The sequence below is a fragment of the Schistocerca americana genome, chromosome 2, assembly GCF_021461395.2.
Source record: "Schistocerca americana isolate TAMUIC-IGC-003095 chromosome 2, iqSchAmer2.1, whole genome shotgun sequence".
Lineage (NCBI taxonomy): Eukaryota > Metazoa > Arthropoda > Insecta > Orthoptera > Acrididae > Schistocerca > Schistocerca americana.
The window spans coordinates 298,779,144-298,796,931 of NC_060120.1; the positions used below are offsets into that span (position 1 = coordinate 298,779,144).

Consider the following 17,788-nt stretch of genomic DNA (forward strand, 5'->3'; position numbering starts at 1 on the left):
GATCTGATTCAAATACTGGAGTTTTACAAATCCAACACTAATTATTTGTTTACTAATGCAGGAAGAATAGAACCTGGCCTACCAACTGTAACTCCCCCACCATTCAGCACTTCATTTGACAATAAAACACTTTCATTTGGTGATATGTGCTCTTATCTTGGAAGTGGCCTCGCAGTTGTTCCCATTGTTGCCATACTGGGAAATGTGGCAATTGCAAAAGCATTTTGTAAGTATTTATTAATATGCAGATTACATAGATTAAAGTATGATAATAGCAGATAAACTATCCCACTATGAAACTGGTACAGGAAAAGAGACAATAAACAAATTCAGTTTCATGAGACAGAAATTCCAGTACTGTAACATATTTTAATCTGATTCTAAAAAGTATACATTATATTCTTTTTATTGTGTTACACATCTACCAAATTCAGTCACACATTTTGTGAATAAAATCATTTAAAATGCCTACTGAAATTCATACAACAAGCAAACATTTTATTTTCTGTGAAATTCCTTTCAGATAACTATTACTTTAGCATCATGCTGCTAATATCTTTTAGATAATGTGCTTTAAAATATAAGATTAAGAAACACACACACATAAGGAAACAAAAATGGATTCCATCACAAAAGATAACTTTCGTGGATATGGAGAGAATAGGACAAATAACATGATCTTTCTGAACAATGAAATGTGGGTCAATGAAAGTACCATGGTAAGAACTGTAGCACATTCCATTTGTAAATCTGTTCCATTTATCTATAAAAAAAATTAGTTGCTAACATCTGCTCATCTGGCCCAAAAATATAAAGATTTTCTATGAATGATGTTATGTCCATTATGTGAAAATGTTCATATCATAAAAACTATCAACAAGTAAAGACATGAAAAAAAGTTAACACATACATTTTCTTTTCTACTGGACATGTTGACGCAATTGTGAAAGCACTGAACTCATATTTTGAAAGCACAGGGCTTAGATCTCATTTTGGCTGTTTTGATTTAGATGATGCCTTGTTACATTAAGTTATGATGGGAAAATGTCAAGCTGATTCAACCTTGCATTCTTCTCCACCAGAGTTACTGTGTGGATTCCATTGACATTGCTGCTAAAAAGACTTAACATTAACCTTTCTTCCTTCATTTTCAGTGTTGAAAAATAAATATAGCTTCATCTGATAAAAGCCAGGGTAAGGTATGAGAGAAACACATGTACACATGGATTTAATTGTTTTTGGTTCTATAGAACTGAGAGGAATTTTCATACTGAATAATGATTTGCTCCAATTTCCCTTGTAGAATCTTTTAATATAATGATCCGAAATGTCATGCCTGTATTCGACATATCCTGCAAATAGGATCATTCCATGTGAGCTTCTGATATGATTTTTTAAAGTATTATTTTCTTTCATAAGTGGAGAGTAAATAAATATCAATATAGTTGCTTCTTTTTCTGTTGCTATTCTTCTTGCAGTCTTCCAGTTGTATCTTACCACAATTCATCATCAGAACAATAATTTCTGCTGGTCATATTGATAGCTTTTCACTTATCAGTGAACTAGACATGTGCTCTAAAATAGATTCTGAGTATAAGTGGAGAGCATATGGAATCTATTTTGCTTAAATGTACTTTCAGATATCACTATGACAGCGGTTATACGCTGCAGGTTTGGGGGTAAGCCCACAACTTATTATCTGAAATCTGATCCCACATTGACGTGGTGATTCTCTCCAAATTCTTTTAAGTCTGAATAGGAAAATCTTGAATAATTCATGAATATTTAAACAGGTGGTGTCATCTAAAAGGTGGCTTTTAGACCAATGCCACCTGGCTGAATACATGAGAGTTATTCAAGGTTCATTATTTTATTGTATTTGTGTGTGTGTGTGTTTTAAGTTAACTTAATTCAGTCTCTTAAAATATTTAGCCTCATATTACAATACAAAATATCAACATATGATATTGATGTTACATGTATCTTTCTCTCAGTTTATATTTAGTTCCAGAAGTTATTTCCAATCTCTGCCTTCCTCTACAGTTTTTGCCCTCTACAGCTCCCTCTAGTACCATGGAAGTCATTCCCTCATGTCTTAGCAGACGTCCTATCATCCTGTCCCTTCTCCTTATCAGTGTTTCCACATATTCCTTTCCTCTCCGATTCTGCGCAGAACCTCCTCATTCCTTACCTTATCAGTCAACCTAATTTTCAACATTTGTCTATAGCATCACATCTCAAATGCTTCGATTCTCTTCTGTTCTGGTTTTCCCACACTCCATGTTTCACTACCATACAATGCTGTACTCCAGACGTACATCCTCAGAAATTTCTTCCTCAAATTAAGGCCGGTATTTGATATTAGTAGACTTCTCTTGACCAGAAATGCCTTTTTTGCCATAGTGAGTCTGCTTTTGATGTCCTCCTTGCTCCGTCCGTCATTGGTTATTTTACTGCCTAGGTAGCAGAATTCCTTAACTTCATTGACTTCGTGACCATCAATCCTGATGTTAAGTTTCTCGCTGTTCTCATTTCTACTACTTCTCATTACCTTCATCTTCCTTCAATTTACTCTCAAACCATACTGTTTACTCATTAGACTGTTCATTCAATTCAGCAGATCATTTAATTCTTCTTCACTTTCACTCAGGATAGCAATGTCATCAGCGAATCGTATCATTGATATCCTTTCACCTTGTATTTTAATTCCACTCCTGAACCTTTCTTTTATTTCCATCATTGCTTCCTCGATGTACAGATTGAAGAGTAGGGGCGAAAGGCTACAGCCTTGTCTTACACCCTTCTTAATACGAGCACTTCATTCTTGATCGTCCACTCCTATTATTCCCTCTTGGTTGTTGTACATTTGTACAACTCTCCCTATAGCTTACCCCTGCTTTTTTCAGAATCTCGAACAGCTTGCACCATTTTATATTGTTGAACGCTTTTTCCAGGTCGACAAATCCTATGAAAGTGTCTTGATTTTTCTTTAGCCTTGCTTCCATTATTAGCCGTAATGTCAGAACTGCCTCTCTCGTCCCTTTACTTTTCCTAAAGCCAAACTGATCGTCACCTAGCACATTCTCAATTTTCTTTACCATTCTTCTGTATGTTATTCTTGTAAGCAGCTTCGATGCATGAGCTGTTAAGCTGATTGTGCGATAATTCTCGCACTTGTCAGCTTTTGCCGTCTTTGGAATTGTGTGGATGATGCTTTTCCGAAAGTCAGATGGTATAGCGCCAGACTCATATATTCTACACACCAACATGAATAGTCGTTTTGTTGCCACTTCCCCCAATGATTTTAGAAATTCTAATGGAATGTTATCTATCCCTTCTGCCTTGTTTGATCGTAAGTCCTCCAAAGCTCTTTTAAATTCCGATTCTAATACTGGATACCCTATCTCTTCTAAATCGACTCCTGTTTCTTCTTCTATCACATCAGACAAATCTTCACCCTCATAGAGGCTTTTAATGTATTCTTTCCACCTATCTGCTCTCTCCTCTGCATTTAACAGTGCACTCTTAATGTTACCACCGTTGCTTTTAATGTCACCAAAGGTTGTTTTGACTTTCCTGTATGCTGAGTCTGTCCTTCCGACAATCATGTCTTTTTCGATGTCTTCACATTTTTCCTGCAGCCATTTCGTCTTAGCTTCCCCGCACTTCCTATTTATTTCATTCTTCAGCAACTTGTATTTCTGCATTCCTGATTTTCCTGGAACATATTTTTACTTCCTCCTTTCATCAATCAACTGAAGTATTTCTTCTGTTAGCCATGGTTTCTTCGCAGCTACCTTCTTTGTACCTACATTTTCCTTCCCAACTTCTGTGATGGCCCTTTTTAGAGATGTTCATTCCTCTTCAACTGTACTGCCTACTGTACTGCTCCTTATTGCTGTATCTATAGCGTTAGAGAACTTCAAACGTATCTCGTCATTCCTTGGTTCTTCCGTATCCCACTTCTTTGCGTATTGATTGTTCCTGACTAATGTCTTGAACTTCAGCCTACTCTTCATCACTACTATATTGTGATCTGAGTCTATATCTGCTCCTGGGTATGCCTTACAATCCAGTATCTGATTTCGGAATCTCTGTCTGACCATGATGTAATCTAATTGAAATCTTCCCATATCTCCCGGCCTTTTCCAAGTATACCTCCTCCTCTTGTGATTCTTGAACAGGGTATTCGCTATTACTAGCTGAAACTTGTTACAGAACTCAATTAGTCTTTCTCCTCTTTCATTCCTTGTCCCAAGCCCCTATTCTCCTGTAACCTTTTCTTCTACTCCTTCCCCAACAACTGCATTCCAGTCGCCCATGACTATTAGATTTTTGTCCTCCTTTACATACTGCATTACCCTTTCAATATCCTCATACACTTTCTCTATCTGTTCATCTTCAGCTTGCGACGTCGGCATGTATACCTGAACTATCGTTGTCGGTGTTGGTCTGCTGTCGATTCTGATTAGAACAACCAGGTCTCTGAACTGTTCACAGTAACACACCCTCTGCCCTACCTTCCTATTCATAATGAATCCTACACCTGTTATACCATTTTCTGCTGCTGTTGATATTACCCGATACTCATCTGACCAGAAATCCTTGTCTTCCTTCCACTTCACTTCACTGACGCCTCCTGTATCTAGATTGAGCCTTTGCATTTCCCTTTTCAGATTTTCTAGTTTCCCTACCACGTTCAAGCTTCTGACATTCCACACCCCAACTCATAGAACGTTATCCTTTCGTTGATTATTCAATCTTTTTCTCATGGTAACCTCCCCCTTGGCAGTCCCCTCCCGGAGATCCGAATGGGGGACTATTCCAGAATCTTCATATAACAGCTGGTGCATGATATGTGTTGTTTCACAAGTGGCTCTTCCTTTAATGGTACATGTTTTACTAATTACAGTCCTTGTATAGGTGATGGTAGGAGGGTGCGTAAGGCATCACATCCAATTCTGGTACTGTTGATCCCCTCTAAAAACAACTTAGGAGTACACATCTTGTCACTTAGTGTTATACTGGTCTTTAATGCATTAATCCAGCTACTTTGACAAAGCTATGACTTCCTAAAATAATGCCCTGAAATGAGGTCCATTCTGTCTGATATTTTGCACTCCTAGAAATAGCTTTTTATCACCCTCCAAATCTCCACAATATCCTTGCCAGACCCTATGCTCCTTCTGCACCCATTTCCCTACCCTATAGCTCCTACCTCTGTGACTTTCCGCACTGAAAGACATGCCCTATGCACCCACCTACTACCACCCACACCAATCCTGTAAATGGCAATACATATACTATCAAAGGGAGAACAACATGTGAAACGACTTGTCATATACCAGCTGTTATGTAAACACTGTTAGGCCTTTTACATTGGCATGACTACCAACAAGTTATCAGTTAGGATGAATGGGCATAGGCAGAGGGTGTATACTGGCAACACACAGTACTCTGTTGAAGGTCATACTCTACAACATGACAGTCAAGACCTTGGTGACTGTTTCACTACAGATGCCATCTGGATTTTTGCACCAGACATTAGTTTCTCAGAACTCCGCAGGTCGGAGCTGATATTGCAACATGTCCTTGCTTTTCAGCACCCACCTGGTCTTAATTTACATTAATTATTTTCTTTAATTTCCTCAGTATCAGCATTTCTTCTCAATAACTACTCCTTTCTCCACTACCTTTCAGTTTTCTGTGTGTTTCATTTTCCAACCTGTCTACTTTTCCCCGCCCAGCACCTTCACCACATATACTACGCATAGCTTTCCTCTCTTTTTAATTCTTGCATGATGTTTTGTCAGTAATCTCTGTCTTGCTTACTATCCCATCTTTCACCTTTAAGTCTCAGGTTTTCAAATCTCATCCCATGGAGTCCCCAACAATCAGTATTTCCTTCTCATTCTGTCCGGTGAGTCTCCCCTGACCCACATTTGGTGGACTACTCCAAATTATCACCAGCCCTTTTCATTCATCCCTCTTCCTTCCCTTTCAGCCCTTCCTCCAGAAGGAGCCATTGGCCCTGAAAGCTAGCACATTTCTTTAACCTTTACGTGTGTTTTCTCCTGCTGCTGCTTAGTGAGTAGATTTTTTTATCTAACCAATTACATTTTCTAAAATTAGTTATTTTCGTTGATACATTCAGTGATAAAAATACATACATATGGATAATAAACATATTCTTCATTACTTATACCTAAACTCCTGTATCCTTTTTCTGTTAATTATCCTCAAGAAGTTTCTGGTATGTTGTTTCACGCACACTGTCCTTTAGACTCATAGGAAGGTACTTAACCAGTTACACACCTGAGTATCAAGATGCCTTTTTCAGTAGCTCTCAGTCTGTATGGTATTCTTCTCAGCAGGCCCTAATCTTGTCATGAGAATGAACATCTCCATTTTTCCCTAGTAATTTATTGCCTTTGATTAACAAAATTATTGTTCTGTATATTTACTTGTCATATGGGAGGGAAAATACAGTTACTAGATGTAACAAAAAGAAGAAAAAGAAATTGGATTGGGCATATATTAAGAAATAATGATGGACTGATAAAAACAGCTTTAGAAGGTTATGTAGAAGGGAAAAGGAAGTGAGGAATGAAGAGATTTCAGATAATGGATTACTTGATGGACAGTACAACATACAGCAGCCTTAAGAAGGAAGCAATGGATCACACAAAATGGAGAGGCAAAGGACCTGCTAATACAGCAGAAAACTGATGATGATGATATGTACCTGGATGGAAATGTCAAAATTTGTGAATTATGGAAGACAGTTCTTCTTGAGTAAGTTTGTACTTTATTCAGGATGGCCCAAATGGATTTTTTTGGAATATAAAAATTCTTTTTTATTGTAGTTGCTAGAGATTCCCCGAACAGAAATTCCATACTGTAAGTGTAAGTCAGAAAGAGTGTGGTACACTTATGCAGAATATTTTTGTTGGTATACACTGAGGTGATGAAATTCATGGGGTAGTGATATGCACATGTACAGATGGTAGTAGTATCATGTACACAAGGTATAAAAGGGCAGTGCATCAGCAGAGATGTCATTTGTAGTCAGGTGATTGATGCAAAAAGGTTTCCAAAGTGATTATGGGCTTATGATGGTAATTAACAGAGTTTGAATGCAGAATGGTAAGTGGAGCTATGCATGGGACATTCCATTTCGAAAATCTACATCTACAATCTTTAGAAAATTCATTATTCTGAGATCCACAGCATCAAGAGTGTGCCAAGAAAACTAAATTTTACTCATTACCTTTTACACAGACAACATAGTGGCCAACAACCTTCAATTAACAACTGATGTGAGTGCCTTTGCTAACAGCACAACCACACCTGCAGTATCTCTCCTGAGCTTGTGACCCTATCTGTTGGACCCTAGACAACTGGAAAACCATGGGCCTGAGTCCCACTTTCAGTTGGTAAGAGCTGATGGTAGGGTTTGAGTGTGGCACAGACCCCATGAAGCCGTGGACCCAAGTTCTTGGCAGGGCACTGTGCAAGCTTGTGTTGGCTCACTAATGGAGTGGGTTGTGTTTACATGAAATTGAGTGATCATTGACTGGAGATGGTTGTTTTTGGCTACTTGGACTTCATATTCCCGACCAACGATGGAATTGTTTATGGATGACAATCTGCTATGTCACCAGTCCACAATTATTCATGATTGATGGTTTGAAGAACATCCTGGACAATTCAGGCAAATGATCTGGTCACCCAAATTGCCCAACATGAATCCCACTGAACATTTGCAGGACAATATCGATAGGTCAGTTCATGCACAAAATCTTGCACTCGCAACACTTTTGCAATTATGGATAACTGTAGAGGCAGTCAATGTCACATCATCTTTCTGCACTATGCCAGGCAAAAGGATGCATGACATGATACTGGGAGGTAACCCATGACTTCTGTCACCTCAGTGTAATGTGCAACATATCTCGTCTGAAATAAAAGACTGCTATAAATGATTCATTTGTCTTCAAAGTTCTGTATTCTCCAAAGTATTATGTGTGCTAATGTGATTGGTGCATGAGAATGGTTGTAAGCTCACAAGTTTGCATTTTGCACTCTACAGATGGTTTATGAATGCCCCTCTGGTCACATCACACATGTCCAAGTGGTTGTCAAGTTTGTTCCATTTGTTCTAACACTACTGCTCCATACGTCCAATTAAAAGTCATTGTTATACAGTTTGATGATAATGAATTGCATTTCTTCACCTAGTCATATAGCTACACAAATGCATAGTTGTACAATATATGAAACAGAAAATTTTTAAAGAAAACAATTCTAAAATGGTTGTTGGAATGAGCAAAATATAATAATATTAATTCTGGGGATATGTTTGTGGCTCCAAACATTGTTATCTCTAGGGTATGATGTAAAAGTCCAGGTTTGTTGAACATTAATGAAGATAATTATTCACATTTTCATCACATCTTGGTTTATTTCCCATCAAGACATGGCAAACATTGAAATTTATACATCGGCCTTCTGTGCATCATTAAAGAAAGGTCTTCCTGCAAGCATACACTAATTTTGTACTAATCACTGTCTTCAGTTAAGAAGTTCATAAAATGTCAAATGCATTTTCAATACAAATCACTCTTTCCAACCTTAAAGTTATAAATGGTGCATATTTTGTCCACAGCACAAAGACTGACACACAACTCTGGATCCAAACAAAGACTCTCCGATTTGAGCTTGAAACAAAGACTAACTAACTTAACTAACTTTTGGCATGTATGACAAATGATATATTACAGAATGAAGTTCTAGAATGTTCCGGAGCCATAACTGCTCAAATTAAAATTTTTAGTAGCCTTCTGCATACATGAGTGAACAGTTACAGTAAAACATGTGTCTTTGTATTGGCAATATTTGTAAATACAAAAACAATTACACACTATTGTAAATAATTTTGAAATAAAGTTTTCATAAAAATAAAGATGTATGTCATGTGGCCAAAACAATAAACATTTAATATTTTCTTTCATATGACTGATTTTTTTAAGAAAAATTGAGTTTGTTTTCAAACAATTATAACAGTTTTTGATTTTATGGATAAAAAATTCTATGACAAATTTTGTAACCAAAATATTCTGAAGTGTGAAATATATGCCATTTCTGGTCAAAATGAACAAATGGAATTTATAGGATAATTAACTTCTTTTAAAATAAAAAATCACAACATATTTCTAAAATATTACAGACAAATGTGGAAAAATGTTAACTTTATTTCCATGCACTACACCAATCCCATAGGCTCCCCTTTTGTACATCAGACTTGCAACTTTAGTGAAAAATAGCTGAAAAAAGAAGGCAATCACAAATTTCATCAAACAGGCTTAATATTGAAATCTACTATTGATAGAAGGTTCCCTTAATTCTGGTTTGTTGTAATCATTTGTAGCAACATTCCAAAGAGGAAAAAGTCACAAGGTGTTAAGCAAGAAAACCTGGGGACCCAAGGCAACAGAGCAACTTCATCTTCTCCATGATGCCCAATCCAGTGGTGCAGAAGTTCATCATTTACAGAGTGACAGACATCGTTGCTCCAATGAGGGGCTGTCCCATCCTGTTGGAAGATGAAATTTTTAGAATCATGAGTGGATTGTGGAACCAACCACAGCTGCAACATAGCAATGTAAGAGGTACCTGTCACAGACTTCTCACAGAAGAAAAAAGGCCCATACAGCTTTGGCTGTTACACTGTACAGAAAACATTAGACTTTAGAGAATCTCCTACTTCCACCACCATTTCTTGAGGATTTTCATTGCCCCACACTCTTACAGCTTGGTGATTAACCCTTCCAGTTAATGGAATGTTGCTTTGTCACTGAACATTGGCTTGGAATCATGATATTCATCCTCAGCTGCTTCCTGCATTGTGATGCAAAACTGAAAGTGACATCCATAATCTTCCATTTTAATTGTTACACAAGCTGCAGGTCTTACAGTTTGAAATGTAACCACCATCAAAAAATCTTCCACATAGTTTGCCACAGTATTCCAAGTTTGTGGTTTGCACAGACTTCTGAATTTTTCAAAGCTTCCCCCAACCTCTCCACAGTTGCATCTGTCTCACTTGGTTGAACTGTACTTTTCTGTTTACAGAAATAACCAGTGTCCATAAATTCTTGGTACAATGCACACATCTCTGTTTACATGGTCGTTCTTTTCTGTAATTCCTTCTGACTGCATGCCATACTATTTTCTTGGTTTGTACCATAACGATTTTGTCAAGGCATTGCACTTGTAAAACCAACTAGTAACCACAATGCAAACTCAGTGAGTAAGTGATTCTATTCACAAATCAATCATACCTATACATGTAATACTTTGGAAAATATGTAACTTTGAAAACAAATACATCATTTATAGTAGCACTGTATTACAGTGCTTAATTTGAAGCAAATATTGTCTATATGGTGTATCTGAAGATATCACGATTAACAGATAACATATATATCCTGTGAGTTCCTTACAGATGTATGTGTCAGTTTTAGAAAAATTGACATACATTTCTGTGTCTGAACATAATGTAGCTTGATGGCTCTTTTTTGTACTCTGTCAACCTTGGAATGTTTGTGTGAATTAGTACATCCACAAAGCATAGCCCCATCTTACATCTACATTATAAGATCTGTATCAATTCTCACACTCTCACTATACTATAAGATGTAATAGAGCTGAAATACACCCCTGTGGAGAGAAGCTCTTTTATCTTTCTGTCAGCAAAAAAATGGTTCTTATTGTAAAACATGATGAAACTCATTTCTTGACTATTCATTTGGCATGTTCATTTCATCTCAGCTGAATATCCATTAAAAGACACATACATTCTATGTGTGGAGTCCCATGAATTCTCTCTGGTTTATCTTGGCTACCATTCTTACTGCCTTTTTTTGTAGCCTGAAGAGCCTGTCTGTATAGACAGCTGGCACCCCACCCCATATCTCAATACCATACTGAAGTTGTGGACGTATCACTCCAAAGCTATCGATTCAGGAAAGCTGAGACCCTGTTCAGTAGATACACATTTATACTGATTTTCTTACAGATATGGTCTATATGTTCTTTCCATGACAGGTGATCAACAATTAACTCCCAAAAATTTGTGTTTGTTTGTGTAGCTAAGGGCCAATTGAGGTGTAGATAGAGTTCTATTTGTATTGTGACTATAGCTAAGCATAAATTGCATTGTCACTGTATTCTTTCTCTTTATGAGTAGCTTATTTGCAGTGAGATAACTTGACAGAAAATTATAATTGATTTACCTACTGTTTGTAGCAGTTTGCATATCATAACAATATGTGTCATCGCCATAGCTTATAATCTTGCAGTTTTGGGGTTCAGTTAAATCATTTATGCACACAAGAAACAGAAAATGCCCTGATTTACTTCCTTGGGGCACACCACATTGAAGTTTCTTGTGAGTTGATTTGGCTGTTACCAACTGTTCATTCCTTTTATAAGTTAGCTTGACACACTGTTTTCTGTTTTTCAGATAGGATGTAAGTAGTTGCAAGGCTACCCCTCTAATCCCATATGCTTCTAATTTATGCAATAGAACTGTGTGATTCACATTATCAAAAGCTTTACTCGTATACAGGAAGGTGCCTGTTACCTTGTCTCCTTCATCTAGCTTCTTTAATATTTCACGTATAAAAATTGCTACTGCAGTTACAGTAGATCTTCCTGTTCTAAAACCATGTTGTAGATTGTTAAATAGACTATGTTTGATGGAATATGCCTCAAATTGATTTAATATTACTTTCTCAAATAATTTCACAAGCTCTGAAGTTAATGATATTGGTCTATAGTTTTTCATGTCAGATCTTTTTTCTCTTCTTATACACCAGTAGGATTTCAGTGATTTTCAAAAGATCAGGGAATTCTCCATGGCAAAGGGAGATATTTATTAGATGTGTCAGAGGCTTCAATAAGTCTCCTCTGTATTCCTTTAGCAGCTTAGGTGAAATGTCATCCCACCCACAAGACATTTTAGATTGAAGTTTTGAAATGATTGCTAGGTGGTCCCTCTCAGTAATGCCATGGCTGAAAAAAGATGGCTAGTTTTTGTAACATTTAAATCGGCTGACCAATCATGTGCTTCAGTTGTGCCAATTGTATTAAACATCTGTATGAATTTCTCACACACTTCTTTTTGGTCATTTGTTATATTGTTGTTTTCTTTTAATGTTATGCTGATGTGTTCATTAGATTGCTGTTTCCCACATTCCTTATACATTATTTTCCAGGCTGTTTTACTAACACAGATTGAGTCACTTATTTGATAGGCTTTGAGGTTAGTCAAGGAATCTCTGTATTTTTTTCCAAGCAGTTTATATTTTGTTAAATAGTATTGTAATTAAGTATCTCTGAAGGGTATTATTACTTTATTACTATATCTTCATCGTTTACCAGCCATGGCTGGACAGACTGTGTCACATATACAATGTTTATCAACTAACATTTATACAACACCATATACAAAATTTATATTACAAATAAAAGAAAATATTTATGAAGTGCACAAAAACACATAGAACATAGAGAAAATGAAATATAACTAAACAGGAAAGTAAAAATTCATAGTAGCAAATGAAAATACCATAAAGCAAAATGTTTACAAGACCATGTAGATCACACACATAAAGTTTCATTTTGGCAAAATATGTACTTAAAGTAAAACACAAAATTAAATGTACAGTTAACTGAGAACATAAAAAGAAGATTAAATTTAGGCAAAATTATATATAAAACATAACCATATTCATTATTTTGTCCATTCACTAGAACTACTGTTGAAAAACTCTTCCGAGGAATATAGTGGATGTTGTTTCAAGTCCTGAGCAATTTTTTTCCGAAATAATTCAGGTGGCAGGGATTTCACTTCTGGAGGCAGTTGATTGTACATTTTTAGGGCGACTGTTGGAAAGCTGTCTTGTGTACTTGATAGCAACACCTTGGCACTTCAAAGTTCCTCTTACAGTGAGTGTCATGATTATGCATTTCTTGTCTTATGCTAAAATTCCTTTGATTTTCTTTTATATAAATAACGCAGAAAAACACATACTGGCTAAAAATAGTCATTATGACTGGCCTGGTGAAAATAGGCTTACAGTGGCCCAGTCTTTTGCTAGAGGATATGATCCTGATGGCTTTTTTTTTTTTTTTTTTTTTTTTTTTTTTGTAATAGCAACACATCTTTGCTGCCTGAGGAGTGTTCCCACAACAACAGCCCATAGCTAATGTGGCTGTGGAAGAGTGCGTGGTAGACTATTGTGAGAAATTGGCCAGTTATTACCCTCTTCAGCTTCCTCAGGAGGTAAATCTCACGACAAACTTTGGTGCATACATACGCAGTGTGATCATTCATGGAGAATCTGCTGTCAATCTTGAAGCCCAGCAGTGTGACAGTCTCCATGTTTTCTTGATCTTCAATGTTGGTTAGACTGCATATCAAATGTTGGGTTTTTTCCAGTATGCAACAGCCTTTCATGTTCTCTCTCAGTTCACTGATTTGTGGAGGGAAATTCTCTGCTTTGTAATTAATAGCTTTATTTACTTGTTTTACTGAAGGACATATTTCATTTAAAGTTTTTAAAAGATGAAAATTATTAGGAGCTGCATAGTATAAATGTTTTAGTAGATATCTAGTCAGATTGTTTGCTATTAGTCACATTTATTAATGGATAACTTTGTCAACAGCAAATGGTGAGATGCTGGATGCAACTCAAGAGATGATAACTCTGGGACTTTGCAACATTGTTGGGTCCTTCTTTCGCTCAATGCCAGTCAATGGCTCTTTTTCCCGCAGTGCTGTTAACAACTCAAGTGGTGTCAGAACTCAGATGGGTGGACTGTATACAGGTAAGTCCAGCATTAAAAATGTGTGAGAGTTACTTTTACATTGATGAGTCAAAACAACATGATCACCTGCTTAATAGCATGTTGGTCCACTTTAGGACCAATACCACAATTCTTCATGGCACAGATCTGAAAAGTCTTTGGCAGGCTTTTGGCACTATGTGCAACCAAATGTCTATGGCACAGGTCACACAATTAGTGTAAATTATGAGTCAGTGATTAGAAGGACGAAAGCTGGCACCTGATAGCATATACCTCATAGAGGTGTTTCATCGGGCTTTGATCAGGCAAATTTGGCGACCAAGACATCAATGTGAGTTTCCTGACATTCCCCCCTAAACTACTATAGGATGACTGTAAACTTGTGACGTATACAGTTATCCTGCTGGAAGGTATCATTGCTGTCAAGGAAGGCACTAAGCATGAAGGGATGCAGGTGGCCTGCAGTATGTTCACATAATCCACAGCTGTCATAGCGGATTTGATTACTAACATAGGTCCCACAAAAACCCAGGTGAATGTCCCCCATAGCATAATACTGCCCTCTGGCCTGTGTCCATGGTATGGTGTATTTTTTGAGTAGTCATTCACCTTGATGATGGTGTATCCAGACAGCAACACTTTTCTATCAATCCACAGTCAAACCTCATGGATCCTGTGCTCACAGTAATCATAACTGGCAATACTGTTGGGTCCAATATGGGAACACACAAGAGTTGTCCACTGTAGAGCCCCATGTTCAATAATGTGCCAAAAACATCTTGTATCAGCATTGTACCCTATTGTCAGATCTACAACAGCTTTCCAACTATCCTGCTTTACAGAGCAGACAAGCCCCTGATCTCCATATTTACTGTCGTTCAGCCTCTTTCCCTAAATGTTCATAAAGTATCATGTTAAAAGCCAACAAGATTTTCCATTTCCAAGATGCTTGTTCCCATGTGCTAGGCTGTAACAATCTGCCCTTTCTCAGAATATAAATAACTGGATAGATAAAAAAATCTACTCACCAATCAGGGGCAGGAGAAAACACATAGAAAGGGTATTATAGTTTGCTAGATTTTGGAGTCAGTGGCTCCTTCTGCTGGCAGAATGGTTGAAGGGGTAGGAAGAGGGGTGAAGGAAAATTAATGGTGAGGTTTAGGAAAAGGGGTAGGGTTTGGAAAAGATGCCCAGAATCCAGGATTGGAGGAGACTTACTGGACGGTATGAGAAGGAAAAACAGATTGTTGGTGACTGCTCCAGATGATATTTGAAAACCTGAGAGCTTAGAGATGGAAGATAGAGTATATGCAGTACAGAGATTACTGTTAAAATGTCATGCTCGAGTCAATAAGAGCAAAACGTTAAGTGCATTATATGTGGTAGAGGTGGGAGGAGTACAGAGAAAAATAGACAGGTCAGAAAATGAAAGATGTAGAAAACTAAAAGGGATGAAGAAAGAAATAATTACAGAAAAGAAAAGCTGAGACTGCAGAAATGAGTGTGAGAACCAAGGACACATTGTAGTGCTGCTTTTTACTTATGGAGTTCTGAGAAACTGTGTCTGGTGGAAGAATCTGGATGACACCTGTGGTGAAACGGGCACCTAGCTTTTGACTGTCATGTTGTAGAGTACGATCTGCATCAGGATACTGTGTGTTGCCAGTATACACCGTATGCTTATGCCCATTCATCCAAACTGATAACTTGGTGGTAGTCAAGCCAATGTAAAAGGCCAAACAGTTTTTAAATAACATCTGGTATATGACATGTCATTTCACATGTGGTCCTCCCTTTGATATTATATGTTTTGCCAGTTGTAGGATTGGTGTAGGTGGTGACAGGAGGCTGCATAGGGCATGTCTTCCAGTGGGGTCAACCACAAAGGTAGGAGCCACAGGTTAGGGATATGGGTGCAGAAAGAGCATAGGGTATAGCAAGGATATTGCAGAGATTTGGGAAGGTGATGAAAAGCTCTTCTAGTTGTGTCAAAATCTCAGACTGAATGGACCTCATTTCTGGACATAATTTTAGGTAGTCATAGCCTTTTCAAAGAAGCTGATTAATACTCTCAAGACCAGGACAGTAGTGACCAGCCTTCTCTCCTATTTTAAAGACACCAATTCAGTTAATTAGTTAGCTGACAGCTGCCAAACGGACACTTCCATGTTGATATGACTGTTAGAAATGATACGTTGTTTACCTCGACTGATGAGCAATCCAACTACCATTGCTGTTGATCATTTTCACACACAATGGGCACTGTAGCAACATTTGATTAGTGATTAACATTGCCAATTAACATTTCCAACTAATATTTTCACTTTAGGGTTTTTTATTTAACTAGGACAACTTAGCTCTGAAAAATATGATGATGTGTAATGAGTGTCACACACTGAACAACATTTTAGATTGATCTGAAGATGGCTCAGTAATGAGTAAAGAAAAATTGTGATATTGACCTAGGACTTTCATTCACACATCTTACATCCATGGTACCCTCACACCTATTAAATGGTGAGAACACAGCTTCAATTTATTCATCCATCTTCATTCATTACACATGTTACCAGTATCATGATAGATAGCACAAGTAAATAATGCACAGTACTAATGGAAATAATGTAAGCTAGATAACTCTACTCACAATGGCAAAAACATCAATAGTCAGTTTATGCTAGATAACTGTAAAACATATTAGTATCGATGACAGTAAAAACATACAAATATACAGACAAAATGTATGTTCTTCATTTATTCAGTTCATAAATTCTTCAGTAAGTCTAAGGTTGTTTTTGGTCTGCTACATTAGTTGCTCTAAGTCATACCCAGTTTTAATGAAACTTGTATCACCAGTACAAAGACCAAGTAAGCACAATATGATACAGACCATTCACATAAAAGGAAGGTCCAGGCTTGTAATCTTGTGGAACACCTCTTAAAACATTTAGAAATCCAGAGTTTTATTGTAAAAGGTTACCTTTTGATTCCTATTACTAAAATATGATTGTATAAGAGAAAATTCTAAATGTTGAATGACATACTGTCACAGTTTACCTAGCAGAACTTGATGATCAGCATAATCAAATACCTTGTTCAGATCTATCAACAGGGCTTCTACAGATGGTTTTTCTTCAAAGACACTTAAAATTACTGAACAACATCTTTCACCATCAGTGTGTTTCCACTACAAAACAGTAAGTTATTGACATTTTGTCAGAGTTCCATAAATTTTGTGCACAAGTGTGGCTGACCGATCAGCACCAAATGTCCACTGTGTCTCCTCTGTTAGTGGTGTCATTGTATGTGGAATGAAGGGGCATGGGGTCAACACATTGCTCTCTTGGCCATTGTCAGTTTTCATGAGCTGGAACTGCTACTACTCTGTCTAGTAGCTCCACAATCAGTCTGTGAGGCTGTGTGCCACATGGCAGTAAGCCATGCTGACCACTCAGCTTCAGAAGCAGGCTAGTCAGACTCCCATCACAACTGAAGTGTTTATAGCTTTTTTGGTGCCTATTATTTTTAAGAAAACTAGTGCAAGGGAATTGGATGGCGCCTATTAACATATAACTTGACACTTTTCTTGTATAAAAGAACTGACTTTTCACATTTCTAGTGTTGAGAGTATTATTGTGATAGTTAAGCTAGCTGGAAAGGATAAGGTCATAAAATTCCAGTTTATCAGAAAACAAAGTGGTTGTAATATAGTGCTTATTACCTTTTTGGTAACAAAATTTGACAGTCAGCAGATATTATATGTTTTTTAGTTGCTCAGCTTTCCTAAGGTTACCGTAATGTCAGTGACAACATCTACATTTACATCTACTTATCACTCTGCTATTCACAGTAAAGTTCCTGCAGAGGGTTCAATGAAACACTTCAAGCTGTCTCTGTAGTGTTCCACTCTCAA

At 37.2% G+C, this 17,788-nt stretch overlaps 1 protein-coding gene across 2 annotated transcripts in view; it reads left to right on the forward strand.

Moving 5' to 3' along the window:
- The window catches only part of LOC124594910 (sodium-independent sulfate anion transporter-like), a 292,649-nt gene that overhangs the window by 237,861 nt on the left and 37,000 nt on the right, over positions 1-17,788 (forward strand). For both annotated transcript variants that reach the window (XM_047133390.1, XM_047133391.1), the window contains exons 6-7: positions 62-226; positions 13,735-13,896. In XM_047133390.1, coding sequence (XP_046989346.1) covers positions 62-226; positions 13,735-13,896 — 327 coding nt within the window. The remainder of the gene's footprint in view (positions 1-61; positions 227-13,734; positions 13,897-17,788) is intronic.